Source organism: Nelusetta ayraudi, unplaced genomic scaffold (assembly GCF_046127955.1).
Source record: "Nelusetta ayraudi isolate G7.1 ecotype Tasmania unplaced genomic scaffold, CSIRO-AGI_Nayr_v1 ptg000008l, whole genome shotgun sequence".
Lineage (NCBI taxonomy): Eukaryota > Metazoa > Chordata > Actinopteri > Tetraodontiformes > Monacanthidae > Nelusetta > Nelusetta ayraudi.
In genome coordinates, this window is record NW_027466058.1 from 3408730 (window position 1) to 3432151 (window position 23422).

General features: G+C 51.6%; 1 protein-coding gene across 3 annotated transcripts; it reads left to right on the forward strand.

The window, feature by feature from the left end:
• Positions 1–1332: 1332 nt before the first annotated feature.
• On the forward strand, positions 1333–23340 carry map3k4 (mitogen-activated protein kinase kinase kinase 4). 3 transcript variants are annotated; one of them, XM_076018781.1, is made up of 27 exons: positions 1333–1566; positions 9405–9595; positions 9749–11088; positions 12134–12394; positions 12476–12628; positions 13253–13410; positions 13513–13629; positions 13836–13935; positions 14089–14172; positions 14715–14972; positions 15078–15227; positions 15552–15713; positions 16424–16557; positions 17056–17134; positions 17246–17324; positions 17833–17926; positions 18239–18358; positions 19172–19269; positions 19356–19436; positions 19874–20065; positions 20154–20224; positions 20543–20659; positions 20743–20902; positions 20992–21114; positions 21641–21747; positions 22214–22393; positions 22481–23340. In XM_076018781.1, the coding sequence occupies exons 1-27, from the start codon at positions 1535–1537 to the stop codon at positions 22499–22501; spliced, it is 4662 nt and encodes a 1553-aa protein (XP_075874896.1). In that variant the 5' UTR covers positions 1333–1534; the 3' UTR covers positions 22502–23340. The 3 variants fall into 3 exon arrangements, with proteins under 3 accessions (XP_075874896.1, XP_075874898.1, XP_075874897.1); XM_076018782.1 differs by lacking the exon at positions 1333–1566 and adding an exon at positions 1717–1891; XM_076018783.1 differs by lacking the exon at positions 18239–18358.
• The last annotated feature ends 82 nt before the right edge of the window (positions 23341–23422 follow it).

Here is a 23422-nt window from a genome sequence, read left to right on the forward strand (position 1 = left end):
AGAGGGGTGTCTTGTGATGCTTTCAGTTTCTCTACATGACTTTGAATGACACGGTTTCGCAGCGATCGAAAGAGATTTAGCCCCGCTGTTATCACCCTTAACCCTAAACGGTTTTGTAAAGCGGATGGCATCAGATTCTGACAGGGAGAGACAATGACTTTGGCCCAAGAGGAAGATAATGTGTTTTTGATTGAAAACAAACAAACAAACGAACAAAAAAAATGAATGAACTGGAAGACGTCCATTTACCTTAAACACAAGAGCAAAAAAATTAAAAATTAAAATAAAGTTTTGTAAATAAAGCGTTTAAATTGTGATTTAAGCTGCTGTGTTTCTTAAAGTAAAAGACCTTTGCACATTTTTCTTATTCAAATCTTGCGTATGTCGTTGCACATTTTGGAATAATAAAAAGTGTATTTACTAATGGGGATTAAATCAAAGGGTGCATTTATACAAATCAATCAATTTTACAAATCAAATGAAAAAAACTACCCTAATTGTCAATACATAATTCACTTGAGTCAGACTGATTTAACTTTTTTCTTATTTGCTAATTTAAAAATGCATTTTAATGCTACCTTATGGAGCATCACCAAACTGCCTGAAAACCACCACAGGGTTGCAGATTTCCACCTTTTTGACTAACCCATCAAAACCAGCAGCGGCAGTTGGGAAAATGTGCTAAAGCTGTTCGAACCCTCGGAATTTCACGTCTGCAAAACGCACAAACACGATTTAGGATCGTATGAAGAGATTTTAAATCCAGATTTTGCGTGGGAAGAAAGAAAATTATATAAGAGACCGCTCCATATAGGGTCAATTCTCACTTAAGAGCCCCCTAGTGGGGTGAGTTTGCTACGGAGCCACTGGTTGCGTTATTTCAATTACGGAAAGAAAGAAAAACAAGCGCTGCAGAGTCGCTGTGGTATACATATAATGTTTATATTATATTTTTAAGGGGCAATTAATGTGTATATCATTATAATCACCTCTTGAACGTTCCACTATCACTCCAGGGTGGGGGGGACTTATTAATGTAGCCCCCCCCCCCTTCCTTATACATACTTTTATAAGGAAGTCTGTGATTGTGGATGATTAAATGATCCCAAGTGTTTATTTTGCACCACATTCGACCAACTGCAATTGCACTTTGGAATGTGCTATTTAGAGCGTTTGCCCGATCACCCATATAACCATATAACTGGTCCACGGCGACGGTGCTGCTCCAGCCGGCGGATAACAACAAGGAGTGTGTGACACTGCTGTGGGATCTCACACAGCGGGGGCCCCGCCTGACCAATCCGGGTTGCCGTAGTAATGCCAGAGCGAGGGCACTCCTCAATGAACGTTGGAAAGATGGCGACGGCGCACGCACAAGCGAGAGTCAGCTGTACCGGCGAGTAGAAAGTGCTCCAAAATAAAGAGACACAATACCGTCTCTCTTGCAAGGATCTAACGGTGCAAAGTCTGCGCGATATCGCCGAGACATGATCGGGACCATGCACGGCTAGGATCGACGAGCCGCCGCTTTGCTATGGAGCCCTCGGATCGCAACAAGCCCAGCAGGTAAACGCTGTGAATTTTTATTTTAAACGGACACCACACCATCAGGACCGTCGTATTTTCCCCCTCCTTTTGCCAAATAGGGAGCAGAGCGTGACACGCTCAGTCCGCTCAACGGGATCGCTTGCGCATCCCTCAGAAATCCACTTCCTGCTAAATAGTGCTACGCGTGCAGTTACTGCATTTGCAACACACCGGAGTTGCAAACTTTTTCTTTTTATTGGAGCAGCTTCTCCTTCAACGCAGGCTCGCTCCGCTGCACATTTCACCACCTCACCATTTCCTCCGTTCGCCTCAGAGAACGGCAAAATGCTCGCCCAATGATAAGGTAACGTTTACGGTGAACTTGTTTGTTGCTGTAAGACTCATCTGGAAAGGGGGAAAAGAGCTAGCTAACATCCACGGCTAGCTGCCCCTTGTCACTTTATTGTCCCCCCCCCCCTCCCAGCAAGTTCGGCAGCACGAACTGGGCCCCGTTCGAAGAGTTTTGCAACGGCGGCATGTGCATCGCTTTTGAATTCGTGTCGTTGCGAATTGAGCGGTGCCGAACCATGCATTTTTCCACCCCCGAACCGCGAAGCTGAAACTTCGCCGCTCTTTGCTAGCATGTTGCTCTCACTGTTGCCGTCCAGTGAGACTCGGCGCTCCTGTTGTTGTCTCGCTGCTGAATCATGATGTGTGTGTGTGTGTGTGGGGGGGGGGGGGGGCTTGTCCGTCGGTTGGAAATAGTTTATGCAGTAATCATCGCGCCTGGAACATTCTCCCTTTGTGACCTGTTGGGGTGTGTGTTTTATTTCAATCGCGAAGTTGCAGGCGTTACGGGGCAACAAACGCCTCATAACCCCACCGCCGCCGCCACCACCGGTGAACGCGGGCGAGGTTAGGGGTTACACGCGTGCAATCTCGCCGGTGGGAGGGTCGGGGTGGGTGCATGCGGAGAGATTCTCATGAAATTCGTGCAAGTCCCTCGTCGAAATCCGCCAGTGGTTTGCCCCTGACCGCCGGCAGACGGATTCTCAGGAATCCGCTGTTGTGTCTTCTTCGCTCTCTCTCTCTCGCTCTCTCTGTCTCTCTCTCTCACATGCAGCCCCCCCCCCCCTCCTCCAACCCCCCCCCCTCCTCCAACCCCCCCCCCCCCTCTCTCTTTTTTTTTCCAGCGTGTGTGCGTTGCGACTTGGAGTGCATCCATCAGCCTCCTCATCTGCTATCCTGTTATTGTTTATTTGTCTGTGTTCCATCTAGAGGAGGGTGGTTCTGATGGAGTAGCCTTTGCAAGCTCACTTGTTATTCTCTATTGGCCACACGGAACGGCTCGCACGATTGTGCAACGTTGGCCCCTACACCCCCCCCCCCCCCACCACACACACACACACACCCAACCCTCCCCTTTACTGTAACTGCTGCACGTCTTGTTGCATAAGGGGAAAAACATTTTTTGCTGCGTAACCTTGATGCACCTGGGAATGTGTCAATGCCACTTGCACGAGACGGAGCTCGTTGTTTACCCAGTCGGCCGTATATCTGTTTTGTTTGTGCACTCAGGGCTTTGGGGGTGGGGGGCGGGGGGCGGTGAAAGGTAACGCATGCAAGCAGAGTGCAAGTTGTTTGTGTGCAGCACGAGCACAAAACAAAAAGAACAAGGCCGCTTGAATACCAATTTAAAAGAGAGAGAGATAGAGAGAGAGAAGAAAAAATACTTGGCAGAAGTCGCCCCGTGCCTTGTTTCTAAAGAAGCAATTATTGGTTCAGGCTGTCTTTGTTTCCCGGAGTGAAACAGGCCTTGCAGTGTGCAAATCGGCCCCTCTGCAAGAGTGAGGCAGAGCTTTTCTGAACACCCCGTCGGTGCGGCAAGTGTACAAACTACAATGGTCCCCGAAAGTGGACCGTTGTAATGGGTCGCAGGCCATTCCAGTACGAAGACCATCACCTCTTTCTTCTTTTCTTGTATTTGGCATCAGTTCTTGCTTTATTCATTTCATTCACTCTTTTCTTAAAACCGCAGTTGCATTCCCTTCCTCCTGATGTTTCGTTGTGATGCATATTTCAATTGCCATCTGTGTATATATGATTGCGATGTGTGCACGTATGCACTGCAAAACGTACTATTTTGAGACAGCCTCTCGAGGGGCTATCTGAGATAATTGGAATTGAACTATTCCCGGGGAAAAGTTATGCGCTTGCACGGCAAAAAGCGGCCGCCACCCATTGTCGCGACTCACAGGCCTTCCTTTGTCAACAACGTCCCCCCCCCCCCCCCAGTACTTGGTGCGAAGACGTCGCGGCTCACAAACATTCCAGAGATTTCAGGATGTGGTTGCGCTCGTGCGCGCTGGATCACAAGCGAAAGGCCCCGGGGAGGGGGGGGGGCGCCGCTCATGGGTGTATTCGCTCGTCGTCATTGATGCCTGCCGTTTGCTAGCAGCGCAGATGGGACGGTCTGCCCCCGAGCGACGTTTCCTCCGCGCGTCCTGCCTCGGCCCCACGCACCTGCTTCGGACGAACGAGCGCGGGCGTCATTCTGTCACCGTCGTCTGTCACTTCCCGTCACACAATGGGATCCTTTAGGGAAGTTGGCAAAAAAAAAAAACAACAACAACAACCAAACACCTCATGGATGTCACATTCTGCACGAGTCAGATCATGCAGAATGATCGGTGGCGGAGCCAGAATAGTTTCCTTTGGGTGGCCCACAGGGTGAGATCGTTAGTCACATGGGAGTGGCCATAAGTAGATACCTGAAATGGCTGATGCATAACTCTTTTTCATTATTCTAAATGTCACTGTAGTTTTTTTTGTATGTATTAAACGTTTACAGTGTGACCTTATAAGCCGGCCTATGAATTAGAGAACAGGGAATCCTCACCAACTCGTTGGTTAACGCTGCCGCCTCACATCGAGAGAGTTGTGGCTTTGATTCCCGGCCAGGGACCTTCCTGTGTGGAGTTTGCATGTTCTCCCTGTGTCTGTATGGGTTCTCTCTGGGTTCTCCTGCTTCCTCCCACAGTCCAAAAGCATGCATTTGAGGTGAATTAGGCTGTTTGTCTTTTTTACGAGGCCCTGCGATGAACTGGCGACTTGTCCAGGGCGTCACCCTGCCTTCGCTCTATGACAGCTGGGATAGGCTCCAGCGGACCCCTGCAGCCCTGAGTCCAGGAAGAAGCGGGAATTGAAAATGGATTGAAATCCTCACCGTGGTAATATTGATTATAAACTTCTTATATCAGCTTGTTCCTACTGTCCTTGGTATCAGGTTGAGGGTTACGTTAAAATTGATTCCCCAAGAACAAAATCCAGGCCAAGCATCAAGTCCACAATAAAGATACTGTTCATCGATCAACAGAGATATGACTTGAGATGCTGTAGTGTGGAAGTATCGGGCCCTTTGTCTAATTACCCCCCCCCCACCATGTAGCCCCGCCCCCTGAGGGCACTGAGTTGCAGCGACGGCAGGGGCAAGTCGGTCAGACAGCGGCCTGCAGTCGACTGTCGGCTGCCGTCCTGCAGCGCCGGATGAGACGTCCAGAGGCGGCCGGTGCAGACTGTTGACTCTGATGGCGCGAAGGGGCAGAAAACATGTCATTACCCCGTTTGCATCACGCTGCAGACCGCAGTCTGCGAGCGACGTCTGCATTTAGACCATGTGACCGACTCGTCGTGATTAATAGTCTGAGCCCCGGCCGGCGCACCGTCGTCTCTCTCTCTCTCTCAGGCTGGCTACTGAGCGAAGAGCCGTCACCCATTCTTGCACTCTTGCGCTGTGCGTGCGTGTGCCGTCACGTCCCTCTCCAGAAAAACACAATGTCCTCCTGTTTGTGCAAGTTGCAAGAAACATCCAGGAAAAGGGCAGTTTGGGAGGTCCGCTCTTGGCAGTGACCCCCCCCCCCCCGCCCCCCGCCTCCCCCACCCACGCCTCGGGGGAGGGAGAAGGGTGGGGCCGAGAACGTCGCGCTCACTGTGTCGGAATTGTCGTGCAAAAATCCATGACGGCCCGCTGCTTCCCCCCCGGGCTGTCCGTCACCGAGTGGCAGCAGGTCAGTGGCGGCGGCGGCTGCCGCCGCTGCCGCTGCCGCAAGCTGCTGCACGTGCCAGACACACTTCCTGTTTTCACTTCGCAATTTCTTTTTGTATCTTTTAATCTTTATCCGATCCGCGATGCCTCCTGGCAGCAGGCCGGTAGCGCTCTTTGACACACCACAGAAGGTTGATTTCCAGCACATTCCTGAAGTCTAAAGCCATGGACTTTTTTTTGTCATTTCCAAGCAGCGTGTGTAGGTGTCCAACTACATGCACGTATTCAGAGTCGGCATGAGTGAATTTTGCACGGTAATGCTGCCGTCAATTTATGTCTGCAGATGGCTTCCTCTTTCTTTTCATTCAGGTCTGCGTTCAGACTGCCAGCCGTCGCAGCACTAGCGTGACTTCATTAGTAGGGGGGGCTCGCTTTGCAAAAAAAAAAAAAAAAATCTTCTTCTTGTCCTTTCTCTGAACAGAGAGTTAAAAAAAAAAATCCCCCTTTAGTTGTGTCATTGTGTGCAAGTGTGCGCACTCCCCAGCTGTGTGCCATTCAGCCGGCGGGCCTCACGGGCCACGCGTCGCAAACGTACAATAGGGTGCCCCTTCCTGCGACAATGGTGCGGATGGCTGGTGTCAAAGGTCAGCCGAACCCCACCGCCCCCATACACACACACACACACACACACATCCCAAACTCTGGGGTGTGTGTGTGTGTGTGTCCCTTCCATCCCCCCCCACCCCTGTATCACTGCTTCAGTCGCTCTGCAGAAAAGATTTTTTTTCCAGGCCTGGTTTATTATGCACTCAGTGTTCCAGCCCAGGGGCTGCAGCATTCCACCGGCCTTTATTGGAGCGGGCCGTCATCAGATGAGCCATTGAGAGCGACCAGACGCCATCTGCGGCGATAATTCAACAGGCCAGCTTGAGTGGCCGTAGCGCGGCAATGGTTAACTACAGGGCGCGCATGCACGCACGCACGCACGAGGAGGAACTTCCTCTGTGCACTGCGGCCCTGCACAAAGAAAGAATGGCGACTGAATGAGGGAATTTTGTCGGGGCCTCGCTCGGCGCACGCGGCGCCTCCACGGCAACGAAACAAACAGCCGGCAGCGGTGGCGTCACGGGTTCCGCTGTCATCATTCCTCGGCCATTGGGTCATGCAGTTCTGCGCAGGGGGAGACTTTCCTTTCTTTCTTTTTTTCTTTTTTTTCTTCTTCTAAACTCGATCCGGTTTCCACTCTCACATGCGCGCGTTCTATTTGTGTCCCGAAGCGCCACACACCTTTGGAATGTTTACACGGTGCGCACAATTTGATCCGTCTCATCATGGATGCAGCGGCAGAGGGGGGGGAGGGAGGGTGAGGTGTGTGAGGTCGGGGCGGGGGGTGGGGGGAGGGTGCTATCTGCTGCTTTTCTCTTTCCCCCCCCCTATTTTTTTCATGCAATTTCCTGATAGACATTTTTTTTTTTCTTGCTTGTTGTTTGCATTCCCAAAGCTCCTTCACTGCCGTGTGTGTGTGTGTGTGTGTGTGTTGTTTTTTTTTTTGGTTTTTTTTGTGGTGCTAAATTCCACTTTGCAACACAAAAGGTCAAGCTCTCATGCATGCTGAGAAGATAGCTGCGGGGGGTGGGAGGGATTCCTCGGGTCCCACCCGTGCAAAACAATCCCGCGTCCTTCAGATGCGTGGCACTTTGACAAAAGGCACCGGTGTCCCTCCGTCCTGCGGTTAATCCGCGCTTGTGCTGCAGCGACGGACGGACGGACGGTCGGTCAGACTGCAGCATCGGCTGACGTCTCCCCCGACCGTTGCATCTGGTTTCTTAGAGAGTTGCAGCAGGTGCTGTCTGAGATCGGAGATCTATAGCCGGGTCCCCCGGGACGCATGTGTGCGTGTGCGTGTGCGGGCGGGCGGGCGGGCGGGCGGCCTGGCTGACCCTGCAGCAGGGCAGATGGGCAGTCCAAGTCTGGGCTCCGTCTCTCTCTCTCTCTCTCTCTCTCTCTCTCTCTGTGCGTGTGGCTTCCTATTGTCAGAAGTTGTGGCATTTGCCCCCCCCGGGATTACTTCCCTACACACACACACTCACACACACTCCCCCAGCAAGCGTGCTGGCTTTTCAGCTTCTCCTGCAGGCGCGTGCTGGGGTTGGGGGATGTGGGGGGGTGATGCCTCTTTCACTGGCTTGATCGATGGACGGACTCATGGCGACCAGCCTATACAATGCCTATTCCAAGATCCCCCTCCCCCCCCCCCTCCTTCCCTCCTTCCCTTTTCTCCCTTTTTTTTGTTTTTGTTGGCAGGATCAGACCTTCCAACCTCTTCTCTCTAATCCTATTAAAAAACCCTCAGAAAGGCATTAGGGAATAAAGGTCCGACGGCGGCGCTCTGGAATGGCGTGCCGCCCTGCACTCTCCGCTTCCTCCCTCCCCCCCGCCCCCCTCTCCACAGAGGAAACCGATTTGAGCGATTATTGCGTTTCCTTTCCACGGAAGTAGTCGCAGTTTATTCTGCCGCGACCTTTTATTATCTGAGACGCTGCACTCAGGATGCTTAGTGTGCATCGCCGCCACATCCTCATTCTATCCTTGGATTTCTGCTTCAGTGATCACATGAACCTTGCGCTGCTGTCTTTCTTTTTTTTTGCTCGAGAATCACACGCGGCGGGATGCAAATGTCGACCGCGTTGCGTTCAGTTCCTCGACTCCCTCGGTGACTTTGCAGCCTGATGGAGTGATGGTTGCTAGTTCTCCCCCCCTTCTTGTCGAACCATTATGTTTACCTAGTTCACGCGACGGAGCCAGCAGTGAGCCCACAGCTTATTATCCTTGCGTCTGCAGGGCTGCGGTCACGAGCGCTGCAGCCGCTGCAGCCGCTGCAAGTTCGGCCAGCCAGCCAGCCAGCCAGCCAGCCAGCCAGCCAGCCAGCCAGCCAGCCAGCCAGCCAGGCTCCGAAAGGGACAGACAGCTCGTCGGTCTGCCGTAGCTAGCGGCAGACGCTCAGTCTAGTTGCTGTTGAGCAACCTGATTGCAGTGGCATTAAGGGGAGATTTGCTGCACGCCCTGTTACGGGAATAAAGCAAAACCCGGCGCGTGTGATCAAGTTGTTTCTGGGTAAAAGTGACCACTGAGGGAAAATGATTTAGACAAAGATAAGAAGTCAAGCGTGTTTCCTTCCAGTGTTTTTTTTTGTTTGTTGTTGTTGTGGTTTGGTACAAGTTTTATTTAAAAAACAAAAAAACATTTTCTTCTGTCTACATTTATCCAAAGGAGTTAGGTGGGTGATTCAGACCTTCAGCTTTGCTCCACACAGCAGAGCTGATAATGCTAATAGTGTCCCGGCATCTGCAATGCAAAGTGACCTCACACGCCTTCTCTCCCGCTGCTCTCTTGCTCCTTGCTTGCAGACGGCTGGCCGCATTCATGCAAATTTCCAACCCCCTGCTTTTAAGAACCACAGAACCCCTGACCCCCGGCCCCTCCACCCCATCAGCCCCCACCTCCCACCCCGCACCCCCGAAGTTGTATCTGTAAGCCAATAGCAGCACCGCCCGACTCCACAGTGGTCGCCTCAGTTGCAGTTTGCAGAGAAGAAAAGAAAACAGAAGGAATATCAACGGGGAGCTCATCTGAGTCCCAGTGAGTCTTAATCAGTTGATACTGCAAACACATGGGTGATTGGTAACGTCGCTCAGTTCGGCGCTCACTGCGCCGGAAGCCACGTGCAAGGAGAAATACAGCTTTGTAGCTACTTTAGGTTGCCAGGTTCAGGCGGGACATTGTGAAGCCATGTGAGGACAGTGTTTGACACCGCGTTGTCGTGCGTCCGCAGGCAGGCCAAGCCAGCGGAAGATGCATCCCAACAGAACTGCGGGCTGGGCGGACTGTTGGACTCTCCCAGCGAAGAGGACGAAGCTCTGTACGGCACGTCGCCTCCGTGCACCCCTCGCCAGATGAAACGCATGTCCGGCAAGCACCAGAGGAACAACCAGGCGAGGAGCGCCGGTCGGTCACCTAACAAGGGTGAGCTGGGCTTTATTTTTCAATTCTTTGTTTGATTTACATGAAGAAAATACGCTTTGATCGACCATGACGTCGGCGGGTCTTTTCAGAGCCGTTCATCTCCAGTCGCCATCAAAAGTGCCTGAGTTTTAATCGCGACCTTTGACCCCGCAGAGCCGAGCCCCTCGGCGCTGCGGGAGAGTCCGGCGGAGCCGCCCGAGGAGCACAGCTACAAGCAGGGCAAGAAGCAGCGGGCGGCGCTGCGCTCCACCGAGCGCGACCACAAGAAGACCTTCGAGGGCTCCTTCATGCTGGACCCGCTCGCCAAGCCCGGCCACTTCTCCGCCTTCAGCATGGACCCGCGCAAGCACTACCTGAGCCTGGGCTGCAGCAAGCTGCCCGTGTCCATGCCCCACATGGCGCGCCCCCACCGCCAGACGTCGCGCACCGACTGCCCCGCCGACCGCCTCAAGTTCTTCGAGACGCTGCGGCTGCTGCTCAAGCTCACGTCCATGTCGTCCAAGAAGAAGGAGAAGGAGCAGCGCGGCCTGGAGAACATGGCCTTCATGGGCCACAACAACGAGGTCATCTGGCTGGAGCTGCAGGCGTGGCACGCGCGGCGCTCCATCAACGACCAGGACCTGTCGCTCTTCACCGCCCGCCAGGCCATCCCGGACATCATCGACGAGGTGCTGCACTTCAAGGTGGACTACCGCAGCCTGCAGGGGGCGCAGTGCCCTCCGGCCGCCGTCCCCGACCTCCTCCTTCCTCTGGGCGGGGAGGGGGCGGCGGCGGCGACGGCCACGCCTGACCCCTCGGACTTCGGCGCCTCCACGGAGCCCCTGGGCGCCGGCGCCGACTGCACGGAGCACCTGCAGCGGCAGCGGCTGGCCTTCGAGCAGGTGAAGCGCGTGATGGTGCTGCTGGAGTCGGTGGAGGCGCTGTACCCGTCGCTGCAGGCGCTGCAGCGGGACTACGACAAGTACGCGGCGCGCGACTTCCAGGGCAGGGTGCAGGCGCTCTGCCTGTGGCTCAACATCACGCAGGACCTCAACCAGAAGCTGCGCGTCATGGCCACCGTGCTGGGCCTGCACGACCTGTCGCGCATCGGCTGGCCCATCTTCGAGGTGCCGTCGCCGCGCTGCTCGCACGGCGAGGACGAGAACGACGACGGCGGCGAGGAGGAGGAGGAGGGAAAGGAGAACAACTCGACGGCCTCCTTCGCGGCCGAAAGCGACGACGAGGAGGAGGAAGAGGAGGGGATGAGGCGGGTAGCACAGGGGGAGCTGGCCCCCTCCATCATCCCCAAGTTCACCCGGCTGCTCTCGGAGGAGCTCCTCCTCCCGAGCGCCAGCGCCGCCGCCAACACGCCCACCGCCATCTACCGGCCGTTCGTGGACAAGGCGCTGAAGCAGATGGGGCTGCGCAAGCTCATCCTGCGGCTGCACAAGCTCATGGACCGCTCGCTGCAGAGGTCCCGGGCGGCGCTGCTGCGCAACACGCCCGCGCTGGAGGTACAGTAATCCCCCCTTCCCTCCCCCCACCCCCTCCGGCTCCTGTCACGCTCTCGCCCGCAATCTGCGATCACCGCTTCATTTACCGGCAGGACCGTAAATCACTCAGACGCGCGATTCGTCGCAGGGTTCACCGTCTTAATCTTTTGCAAACATAATAATATGAGGTGATGCGTATCATAGGAGGGGAAATGACAGAGTGATAAAGTGGGATTCATTGACATCGAGCCATGTTTGCTGTGATTATTAAAAATCACTCAGTGGCTGCGAGTAGTGTTGGGGGTTATGAAGCGGCTAAACCAAGAAATTGGCCGGAGTGTTTGCGTGATTTTTAGGAAAGAGGTGAAGACACTGTTGAAACTTCTGGAGCCGCTGACTCATTTCTACATTGAACTCCGTTATAAACCAGTTTTATGAAATAATGATCTTGAATGCTCTGCAGTTATTATGAGTGCACGGAAATCAGTCAAGATGTGCTGAACAAGTGGGAGCATTTTAGTGTTTCGTGAAAACCATTTCCAATGACTGATTAAAAGTCTGCTGTTTTAAAGAGCCTAAAATATAAACTGTGATGCTTTTTTCTTCTTCTGTGGTTTGGCACACACAACTAAGTGTGATTATAATACAAAGCTTTGTTTTAGAAATGTTTATTTATTTATTTATTGTCGCAATTTTGCAGCATTCGACTTCTATAATAATGGCCGCATATTGCACACTTGATACTCATTCTCTGATATCACATCACAAGGCAACAACTGTCCCATATGTGCTCAGCATATCCTGACTGATTTTGTGCACTGGTAATGTTCCAGTAGATGATAAGCTGTTATAATGGAGTTCACTGCAGAAATGAATCGGTGACCCCAAACAGTTGTGGACATTCAAACAGCAGGTATAGTGATGGCTGGAGACGAGATGATCAGTTCCTCAAACTTCATCCATTTAAACTGCGTCGGGGTTGTAAATGTGTTACACACTGGGCGCGAACGTGCAGGAGAAGCTCCTCTCTGCAATCTGATCGCGACGAGTCCCTCTCGCCTCCCAGTTCGCAGACTTCCCGGACCCCATGCTCTACAGCGACTACCTGCCCGAGCTGTCGCGCCACGAGGCCTTCAGCTGCTCGGCCAATCCGGACCTCGGCGCCGAGGAGGTCTCGTGGGAGGACCTGGTGGACATGGACCTCCCGTCCTTCCGGCCGGCCTTCCTGGTCCTGTGCCGAGTCCTCCTCAACGTCATCCACGAGTGCCTTAAGCTGCGCCTGGAGCAGCGTCCCGCCGGAGAGCCCTCGCTGCTCAGCATCAAGCAGGCAAGCGGCTAAAACCGATCTGGGGTGGAGATGCTCCCTCTGTGCCTCTTTGTGCTTTAACCGGTTGCATTTGATCTGCAGTTGGTGCGCGAGTGTAAGGAGGTGCTCAAAGGCGGCCTCCTCATGAAGCAGTATTACCAGTTCATGCTCCGCGGCGTGGTGACCGACGCTCAGGGCCTGCAGACGAACGCCAACATCGACGAGTTCGAGGAGGACCTCCACAAGATGCTGGTGGTAAGACCTCCGAAGTTCCCCTCGCCCCTCCGCATGGGCCCCGTCCACTGGAGTCACAAAACACTCGCCCACGCAACGCAATTAAAGTGTTTAAACAAGCCCTCCCCCAACCACTGGGTGGCGATAAATGGTATGCAGACGGCAGGGAAGTTTGTTTGCCTTCGGAGGTGTCCTGAGAGTCGCATGAAATCAGAGGGAAAGCCGTTAAACAAGCAGTCGCTACGTAGATAATTCCTCCGTCTGGTCAGAAAATGGCTCCGAGTTGCTGTCCAGCTTCACGGGAACAACAATTTACATGCGAGAAGTAAACTATGATCTCAGCTTGCTTGTCATTTCTGCCTTTTTAATGTCAACGTGGACCTGCAGCAACCCCAGTGTTTGTTTTTGACGACAAAATCAGTTCATGCGGCCAAAAGAAAAGAAAAGAAAAAAAAACAGTAAACGTGGTCCCTAAAGGCTAAAATATACATTTTCAGCTACAGTGTATCTGTTTACTTTGAGTTTTCAGGGCAGTTTTCAGGGTTAAAAAAGGGGATCTGGAAAACGGTGTTTTGCCTTATTGAAAGAAACTGGTTCGCATAAAGGCTTGCGTGGTTGCGCTAACGGCGAGCGCTGCCTCCGCAGGTCTACTTTGACTACATGCACAGCTGGATCCAGATGCTGCAGCAGCTGCCCCAGGCGTCTCACAGCCTAAAGAACCTGCTGGAGGAGGAGTGGAACTTCACCAAGGTCATCACGCCCTACATCCGAGGAGGGGAGGCCCAGTCCGGGAGGCTCTTCTGGTCAGTCGCCCGCACTCAGATGAAAAATCTCCCCGAAGCCACAAACGCATTAAAATTTAAAAAAAAAAATCTCTCTGGGGGGAATCCTTCCCGAAACTGCAGCGACATCGCCGGAATGCTGCTCAAGTCCACCGGCGAGTTCCTAGAAGTCGGCCTGCAGAAGAGCGGCAACGAATTCTGGGAAAGCGCCGACGACAGCACGGCGTCGGACGAGATCAGGTAAAGAGGGAATATTAAAGGGACGTTACGCTGCTGTACATGTTTTACGTGTGCAAAGGGGGGAGAAGATTTGAACCCTTTTTTGATGATTCTGATATGGTTTGTTTTGTTTCTTGAATGTAACCTGCATGTTCTAATCTATGTTTTTCTTTTTATTCTTCTTTTGAACATGTTCAAAATAAACAAAATAAAACTAAAACTTGAAGGCGCTCGGTCATCGAGACGAGCCGGTCGCTGAAGGAGCTGTTCCACGAGGCGAGGGAGCGGGCGTCCAAGGCCCTCGGCTTCGCCAAGATGCTTCGCAAGGTTCGTGACGGAATTGAAATCGAAAGCCCGCGACCTGCTGCTCGGGGGGGGGGGGGGGGAGTTCTTTTTCTTTTTCGCGCCCGTGACCTGGATTTTGCCAGAAAAAGTGGGCTGCCGCGTTCTGAAAACTCCCGTCTGCTTTCGTCTCCGCAGGACCTGGAGGTGGCCGCCGAGTTCAGCATCACCAACGGGCTGACGTCCCTCCTGGAGGCGCTGAAGAAGAGAAACTACGTCAAGGTGTGAGAGGAAACCGGCGGCGATCATTATCTTCTCTTCTCATTAAAAAGTAGTCACAGTGGTTCTCAGCTGGTGGAGCCGCAGGACCCACATTTATTTTTCCTTATAATGAAGTCGCGACCCAAATTTATTCCACCGCACTCTATTTATTCTACAAAATAAAAAAAGATGCTAGCCCACTCTCTATTGTGTCTACTAAATAAATGATTGAATTAAGTTGTGTGTCCTGCAAAATAAATGCCCAACATTCTCTCTGTCACCCTATCAAGTGAAACTAATGAAGCACTCTTCATGCTAACGAAAACGCAACACAAAGTGCTGGACAAAAATAAAGTGCAACAGAAATGCCACAGATGATAAAAACCCACCCACACCGCAGAAGCAGTCAGTACAGTAAAAATGGCAGGGCACTGATGAACCGCAATAGGAAACAACCACCTACGGGGGAATCATCCACCGGGACAGTGGATGGCGCCCAGCGTATAATGTCGCCAGCCACCAAGTGAGACACGTCGGTCTTACACAATCTCTTTGCGCTGCAGGTTCAGATCCCGGGTTTGGAGGAGCTGCAGGTTTTCGTCCCCAGCGTCCTGATGTCGCAGCGGCCGCTCATCCTGCAGCTCCTCAACGCCGCCGCCGGCAAAGACTGCTCCAAGGAGCCCGACGAGATCGCCGAGGACGAGGCCTACCTGCTCATGAGCAAGCACGGCGCCGGGGACTCGGACTGGGCTCAGTGGGACGGCCGGCTGCTCAAACTGGTCCCCCAGATGGAAACCGTCGACACCTTGAGGGCCATGAAGGTATTTAGTTGTGGGGGTTTTTTTTTTGCAAATGTTTGCACATCCTAGGTTTTTTTTTTTTTCCAACGTTTTCTTTTTTTTTGTTATGCATGTCTGCGCTTCCAGGTGGGGAACGTGCTGCTGATCGTGATGCAGTCGGCTCACCTGGTGGCCCAGCGGAAGGCCTTCCAGCAGTCCATGGAGGACGTGCTCACCCTCAGCCGGGAGCAGACGTCCAGTCAGCCGCTGATCGCCGGCGCCCTGGAGGAGCTCAAGGTACTCGTCGCGACGCATGAAAGTTCACCTCCATTCCCGTGAGACTTTGACGATTGCAGACGACGTCTGCGCCCTACTTTCAGTCTCGCTTTCCACTGAAGCCGTTTGTCCTGATTTTCAAGAACCGACCTGATTTTTTTTTTTTTCTCTGAAATGAAGCAAAAGCAACTTTATGCAGCAAAGGTCACAGAGATGCGATCAGATAGCAGGCGGGAATGCGCTCTTTGATCCTTGTTAGCACAGAAGAAGCCTGTTGTAAGCAATAAAGTAAACATCTCTCATAAACAAACTCTCCAACCCACCCCCCCACCCCCTCCGTCGCAGGACGAGGCGCTGCAGCTGTGCATTAAGATCGGCACCGCCATCGACCGGGTGGAGTACATGTTCACCACGGAGTTCGAGGCCGAGGTGGACGAGTCGGAGTCGGCCACGCTGCAGCAGTACTACAGAGAGGCCATGATACAGGGCTACAACTTTGCCTTTGAGGTAAAATGGCAATGAATCAATATCAATGAACTATTATTTTCCGAAGTAATTATAATTATTTATTTATGAAAATGTTTGCAACTTGGTTTTTTTTAGTGAGATTTTAGTGGCTCGTATGATGCCGGTCCTTTGTTTCATGTGTAATGATAGAATGATCGTAAACTACTTGAAACTTGAAACAATACAGTTTCACATCCTGCACTTCTCTTGCACTTTGCAAGCAATGTTTTATTTTTATTAATCCTACAAATAGGGATGTACCGATACCAGTATCGGTACTCTACTCATACACGTAAAATACATGCCGATACCTTGACATCGATACCAGTTGCATACGTGTGCATATGTAAATAATTGTATTTGTTCTGCCATGAAACTTGACAGACAGTGACAGTCACGTCATGTTCTCTGAAAAAACATACTGAGGACTGTTGCTCAAGTAATAGCACATCTGGGGGTTAAATAAGTCATTCTATTATGTGTAATGGCCTTATTGAGTACTTGGTATCGGCGAGTTCTTATACTCTACTCATTCTGTCGAAAAATGGTATCGGTGCACCAAAATCCCCAGGAATAATAATTAGAAATGGCATTTGATTCATTTGATCAATCCCGTGATGCTGTGCCGTGAAGAGCAATAATCACGCCAAGGAATCCGTCGGCAGCGGCGACCTCTGCTCTAACGTCCTGGCGGGCCTTGTCGTTGACAGTACCACAAAGAGGTGGTGCGGCTCATGTCGGGGGAGTTCCGGCAGAAGATCGGCGAGCGCTACATCACCTTCGCCCGCAAGTGGATGACCTACGTGCTGACTAAATGCGACAGCGGGAAAGGCACCAAGCCCAGGTAAGACGGATTCGCAGCCTCGACGCTGATGCGAGAATCTGCGTGTATGGCTGCTGAATGGCGCCCGCAAAAGTTCTCAAAGTTATTAAGCGACGGACCAAAATGTGTTCATCTCCTTTGAACACTCGCAGGCTTGAAGTACCCTTTATATCCCTCCGTCAAGAGATTTCACTTGGAGCCATTACGAGCTGCCATGGCAACCTGGTACTCTCACCAAAAAAAAAAAAAAAAAAAAAAAAAGGGGAGCGAGAGGCCTTTGTTTATTTAGCGGAGCACCGCTGCAGTACTTGACACATCATCTCGGCAGCAGACAGCGGGATGCATTAGAAAGGCACGCTTGTCAGAAAGCACCGAATTGAAAAATTCATGTCCTTAATACCCTGAGTGAGGACAGTACCCCTCGCTCCTGCGCCCGGCTTCCTTCCCTCCCGTTAAACGGAGACGCAGACTGTGTATCGTGAGACAAACACTGACTGACAGCTGATGTTTCGCACGCAGGTGGGCGACTCAGGGCTTCGACTTCCTCCAGGCGATCGAACCAGTCTTCATATCAGCCTTGCCAGAAGAAGACTTCCTGGTCAGGAAAAAAAAAAAAAAGAAGAACACATCTCCTCACCCAGACTATGACAAACTCTCTGTTTGTTTTTCTCTTCTTTGCTAACGATTTGTATGATTTGTCCTCCTGCAGAGTTTACAAGCTCTGATGAACGAATGTATCGGACATGTGATCGGGAAACCTCACAGCCCCGTGACTGGACTGTACATTGGTAAGATGCTCGGTGAATTGGCACGAAGAAATCGTTTCGCCGTCGTTCTGTCGTTTCATGCCAGACGCGCCTCGCTTAGTGGATTCATTTGTTGGTGTACAGTAAATTATAGGCGACTGTTGAAAAATAAATGACTTGGGAACAGCGACTTTGTTGCATCAGGAATAAGAACAAAGAAATCACCATAGAATACTACAGTGAAATCTATACAGTGGACAGTGATTTGTTATGCAGATGGATATATTATCTTCTACCCGACACGTTTAGCGCACAGACCCACCTCCCCAGATGTAAGCCTGTACTGCCATCTAGTGGGCTGCACAGTTATGCCTCGAACCAGGCGTCTCAGCTGCCGGGTGCTTTTCCTTTAAGTCTTTCTTTAGGCTGCGAAATAAAGGTTTGGGTGAACAGTGACATTTGTGGTGGGTTTTAAGAGGGCGTTGACGGTAAATGCTGAGGCTTTTACGCAACCTGATTTATTTTTATTTATTTATTTTTCCTCTTCCAGCCCCCAGGAACAGCCCCCGTCCTGTCAAGGTGCCTCGTTGCCACAGCGACCCGCCCAACCCCAACCTCTTCATCCCCAACGCCGAAGGCTTCAGGTAGGCGGACACCGCCGCCCCCCCCCCCACCGACGGAACCGGCTCCCCTCACGTGTTTTCACTAACACTCTCTGGCTTGCATGGCTCATTACCTTCTGCGTGTGTTTTACTGCTAACAACGCGGCTCTGCTGTGCACAAGCAACTCGACTGTCTCTCTGTGCGCGGCTGCTGTCGCCGCATTCTGTGGAGGGGGGCGTGTCCCTCTGCCGCCCAGTGTCCCACTCCAGCCTCACTCGACACAGTGACCCCTCGGCCCCCCCCGCAGACGGACGGCTCCTCAGGTTTTCTTTCTCTCCCCCTCCACCACACAGCTCCCGAAGTCTCCCCTGCGACCTGCGGAACCAGCTGTTCCCCAACGGGCCCCGGCCCGCCCCCCAGGGCCCCGGGGAACCCGGCCACAGCAAAGCGCCCAGCAGCCCCAATGACGTCAGGTAGCCAAGCCCCCCCACCCCCATCCACCACCAACCCACCTTCCCCAGATCCAACAGCCTTTGAATAGCAAGTGCGAAAGGTGGTGAAAAAAAAGCACCTTTCTAGAGCAATTTACATTATGCTTCTTATGCCAAATATTTCCATCATCAAAACACTGCGGCAGTCCTTGGCCCTGCTGCGGACACGGGCTTGTGAGTGAAGTGCACGGTGTGAAAATGTCTGGCGCGCTTCTCAGGCTGTAATCTCTCTTTGCTTCTCGGCGCTCTGAGTGTCAGTCTGGCTGTGACGCTGGTAACTGGTAGCGAGTCGGCTCTCTCTCCCTCTCTCTCTTTCTCTCTCGCTCTCTCTCTCTCCCTCCCTCTCTCCCCTCTCTCTCCCTCTCTTTCTCCCTCTCTCTCTCCCTCTCTTTCTCCCTCTCTCTCTCCCTCTCTCTCTCTCTCCCTCCCTTTGTCCCCTCTTTCTCCCTCTCTGTTTCTCTCTCTCTCCCTCTCTCTCTCCCTCCCTCCCCCTCCCTCTCTCTCTCTCTCTCTCTCTCTCTCTCTTTGTGTGCGCTTTCTAAAGTTGCAACAAAACGCTGTTTCTCAGAGAGAGTCGGCAGCTGGAGGGCAGCAGATGCATGCGGCAGCGGTAGTGGCTTTCAAACTGCATACGAAAGAAGTTTCTCCGCCTGGGTTTCCGCTTCAGTTTTAAACCACTGAGTTTTTCCGATGTATTCAATGTTGTTATTAAGAATAGAGGTAAAAGTGGAGAGAAAATACATAATGTCAATGCAAAATGCTTCATCCCGGCGTGTCGGCCCTTCGTCCTCGCAGGGGGTCGAGCTTCCACGAGAACGACCGCCTGTCGACGGTCGCGGCAGAGCACTTCAAGTCCCTGAGTCGCCACTCCAGCCCCACAGAGGACAGAGAAGGTCAGGAGCCCTCGGCGTCCGTCCGTGTCGTCTCGTCGTCATCGCGGGAGACTTAGCACGCTAACAGTTTCCGTCTCGTTTTCCAGAGCCCTCGTATCCAAAGGGGGATCCTAGCAGCGCTGCACGGCGAAGCTGGGAGCTCCGGACCTTAATCAGCCAGTCCAAGGGTGAGAACAGCTGGAGTTAAAAGTCCAGGGTGTCACAGTTGGCTCAGTTTATGATTTTTATATTGCTAAGAACTTAATACACTGCCTGTACATACATGAATGAAAGGGTATAATTGCAGTACAAGAAAAGTTATTTGGGTTTTTCTATATCTATATCTGAGAATATACATATAGCAAGGATCTTGCTCCTAAATTAGCTGCCATAAATAATAAGCCAACGAAGAAGAAGGTGCATGAGGTATCCAGTTTGTGCGCGCAGGCCACTGTAGTTCACTGGCAAGCTCAGAAGAGGGACAGAGTGACATCTAAAGAAATCTATAAAATCTCCAAATAGTACACACTGAACCTTGAAGCCTGTGATGTCAGTTTTTTGTTGTTTTTTTTCTTCTTCATGAATGAATTCATTATTTAATTCTGTCTCCGGGCTCCCGCCTCAGACACGACGGCGAGGCAGAATCCCATGGAGGCCGTGCGCCGCTCCATCCGCGATTTCGAGGACAATCGCTACGCGGTGATGAAGCAGCGCAACATCATCGGCCAGGTCTGCCACACGCCCAAGTCTTACGACAACGTCATGCACGTGGGCCTCAGGAAGGTGACCTTCAAATGGCAGAGGGGCAACAAGATCGGTGCGTACCGCCTGACCATAGGCCGTGTGATGATGGTGATGCAGGTGCAGGCTGTGACGCTGTGTTTGTCTGTGTTGGATGGCAACAGGTGAAGGCCAGTACGGAAAAGTGTACACCTGCATTAACGTCGACACTGGAGAACTGATGGCAATGAAGGAGGTATGTGATTGGTCCAGATGGTCCAGAAAATATCATAACATAAAATCATAAAGCATCTTGGAGGTATTGTGAGTGTCAGTTTGCTCATGAATTAAAAAAAAAAAAAGATTTAATATGGATAATAAAGCAAAAATTTTAAAGAGCATAAAAACATATTTACCCAAATACAATCATAGATTGACACAGAGTTGGATTATTCTAGCGATTATAGATATCACTATCCCCTCTGCGCACTTCGGTCGATAGCTTGTTAAGCTAAGCCAGTAGCTCGGCGGCTAACACTTCACTTCAGCGTTTCCCGTTTTGCCGCCCGACCAGATCCGATTTCAGCCCAACGATCACAAAACCATCAAGGAGACGGCCGACGAGCTGAAGATTTTCGAAGGCATCAAACACCCGAACCTGGTGCGCTATTTCGGAGTGGAGCTCCACAGGGTAAGTCGCGCACATTCCGTACTCTACCGCGGCACCGTTGGCGGAGCAAGTCGGGTTTCAGCTTCCGCACGCACGTCTCGCAGGAGGAGATGTACATCTTCATGGAGTACTGCGACGAGGGCACCTTGGAGGAGGTGTCCAGACTGGGCCTGCAGGAGCACGTCATCAGGCTCTACAGCAAGCAGATCACCACGGCCATCAACGTCCTCCACGAGCATGGCATCGTCCACCGGGACATTAAGGGTACGGCGGTCTCCCACTCAAATCCAAAATCAAATCATTTCGGGTTTTGTGGTGCGCTAACTCTGTCGCCGCCCTTTGTTCTCCACCAGGAGCCAACATTTTCTTGACGTCATCGGGGCTGATCAAGCTGGGCGACTTTGGCTGTTCGGTCAAGCTGAGGAACAACACTCACACCATGCCGGGGGAGGTGAACAGCACCTTGGGAACGGCAGGTGAGTATCGTCGCAGCCTCACAATGGCCACCAGGGGTCGCTGTGCAACGTTATTTGAGTTACCAACAGGCGCGCTAAATACAGAGTCAGCCAAATAATGTACACACACATCAGGAAAAGCAAAGCACTGAAGTTATTCAGACATCACAAGTTTAATACTAGTTACCTTTGGCCTTTTACAATAATAAGAGATGCTCCAAGTGGTGGCCACTGGCTCTATTGATTTGTTACCTCTACACGTGTTGATGCTACATTCATGAGGGTAACGCCATCTGTTGGAAAAACATTGTACAAATGTACAGCGTAATTTGATCAAACTTTGAAAGAGGTATCTACAGTATATGTATCGAAGTACTTGTACAAATTAAAAACATTTCTTGATGTGTGTATACATTATTTTGACTGACTGTATATGTATTTTTTTGACTATAACTACGTGATGAATATAGTTTTTTTTCTGATTTTTTTTTTCTTCCTCCGGCTGCGTTGTGACGGGTGTTTTTTTTTTTTTCATTGTCTTGACCAGCGTACATGGCGCCCGAAGTCATCACGAGAGCCAAGGGCGAAGGTCACGGGCGAGCGGCCGACATCTGGAGTTTGGGCTGCGTCCTGATTGAGATGGTGACTGGAAAGGTCAGCACTGAGACACCAATGCTACCAATGACTCTCCTCATTGGTAACATCTTTAAGTTAGGATTTCTGTTTGTCTTTGGACCTGCATTACTATTTCAAAGAAAAAAGTTTGCATGAAATTTCTTGTGTAAGTCTTCAAAATTCCGCTTTAATTTGTACATTGTTCATGTAAACAGCTAAAATCACGTGCAATATGCTTCTTGTTTAAAAAAAAAATTGCCTGTAGATGCACTTGCTAGTCATTTTGGTTAAGTGTCATTAAAGTCAACAGGCACAACAACAGCAGTGTGATTGTTTTTGCACTGATTGGACCTGACCCTAGTCATTTGTTAGTCATTTTATCCAAACTATTGTGGCTACAATAGCTGCTGTAGCCACAATACAGCCCCCCCCCCCCAAACACTCACCAAAAGCCACATTAACGCGACGTAACGCTCCCGCCTGTGTCTGAACCCCCCAAACACAGAGGCCCTGGCACGAGTACGAGCATAACTTCCAGATCATGTACAAAGTGGGAATGGGCCACAAGCCTCAAATCCCGGAGAAGCTGAGCACGGAGGGGAAGGACTTCCTGGGCCACTGCCTGGAGAGCGAGCCCAAACGCCGCTGGACCGCCAGCATGCTGCTCGATCACACGTTCGTCAAGGTCAGCGACGCCGTCGGCCTTCGCTCCAGGCGCGTCTTTCATTCCCGAAAGCCTCCGGTATTGAAGCTGCTGTCTTCTCCCCCGCAGGTGTGTACCGACGAAGAGTGAACGGACCCCCCCGACGAGTCTTTTCAGGTTTACAAATGGAAGCACTACTGTACGCGCTGTCGGCAAGAGACGAACAATCTGTGGACGGGGGGTGGGGGGGGGGACGGACGGCTGAAGGCACATGGACTTAAACTGAGGAACACGTAACGATATCATTTCAGAGGACAGCTGGACCTTCAGATTGTGGAGGGCGGGGCTGCTGTGTCTGTGTAGTCACAGACCGGGGACAGATATGTGGGGGGGGTTGCTGTACATAGTGTAAGATTGGCTTTAAATCTTGTATAAACAATATTGTAAAGTTAAAGTAACTATTTGCCAGAAATGTTGTTCTCACAGATGAAGAGACCTTTTAAAAGGCATTTTTTTTCTTTTAATAAATGGGCTGGAGAGGGTGGGCGGGGCTTATATCTATGCCACTTTTTAAACTGTTAACCAACAGAACAGTTGCGAACAAGGGAGGAGACGAGAGAGGGAATCCCGACTCTGAGCTCTTCTTCAGAGCTGGAGAGTCGCGGAGTCGCCGAGCTGTCCGCCTCTGCCTTTCCATGAAATGAAATGAAATGAAATGAACCATCCAGATGTTCAGATGGATCTGCCGCTCGTCCTTTGGCGAGCGCGTGCACTCGGAGGGATTTGTGTTTTAGGTTTTACCCTTGGCCTTCGCCGAGGAGCAGACGTTAAAGTTGGAGCGATGTTCAAGTATGGCGCTTGTTGATGTGACTGAACGGACGAGAAATTTGGGGAGCCTGCTCCCTCTCCCTGCTGCTGAACCTCTCTGACCGTATGAAGGACGACTCGAGGGCTCCTCCTCGAAAAGTTAAGCCAAAAAAAAAACAAAACATCTCACTGCCCCCTTCTGGCGGGCTGCAGTCGTTGAACACGAAAATATAATGGAGGGTGTCGAGCTGTGGTAGGAGGAAG

Excerpts from the sequence above, each read along its gene's own strand:
- map3k4 (XM_076018781.1), top strand. The coding sequence starts at position 1,535 with ATGGAGCCCTCGGATCGCAACAAGCCCAGCAG. Across the intron at positions 14,173-14,714 it reads AGAAGAGAAACTACGTCAAG|GTTCAGATCCCGGGTTTGGA; the intron begins GTGTGAGAGGAA and ends TTTGCGCTGCAG. Across the intron at positions 15,714-16,423 it reads GCTACAACTTTGCCTTTGAG|TACCACAAAGAGGTGGTGCG; the intron begins GTAAAATGGCAA and ends TGTCGTTGACAG.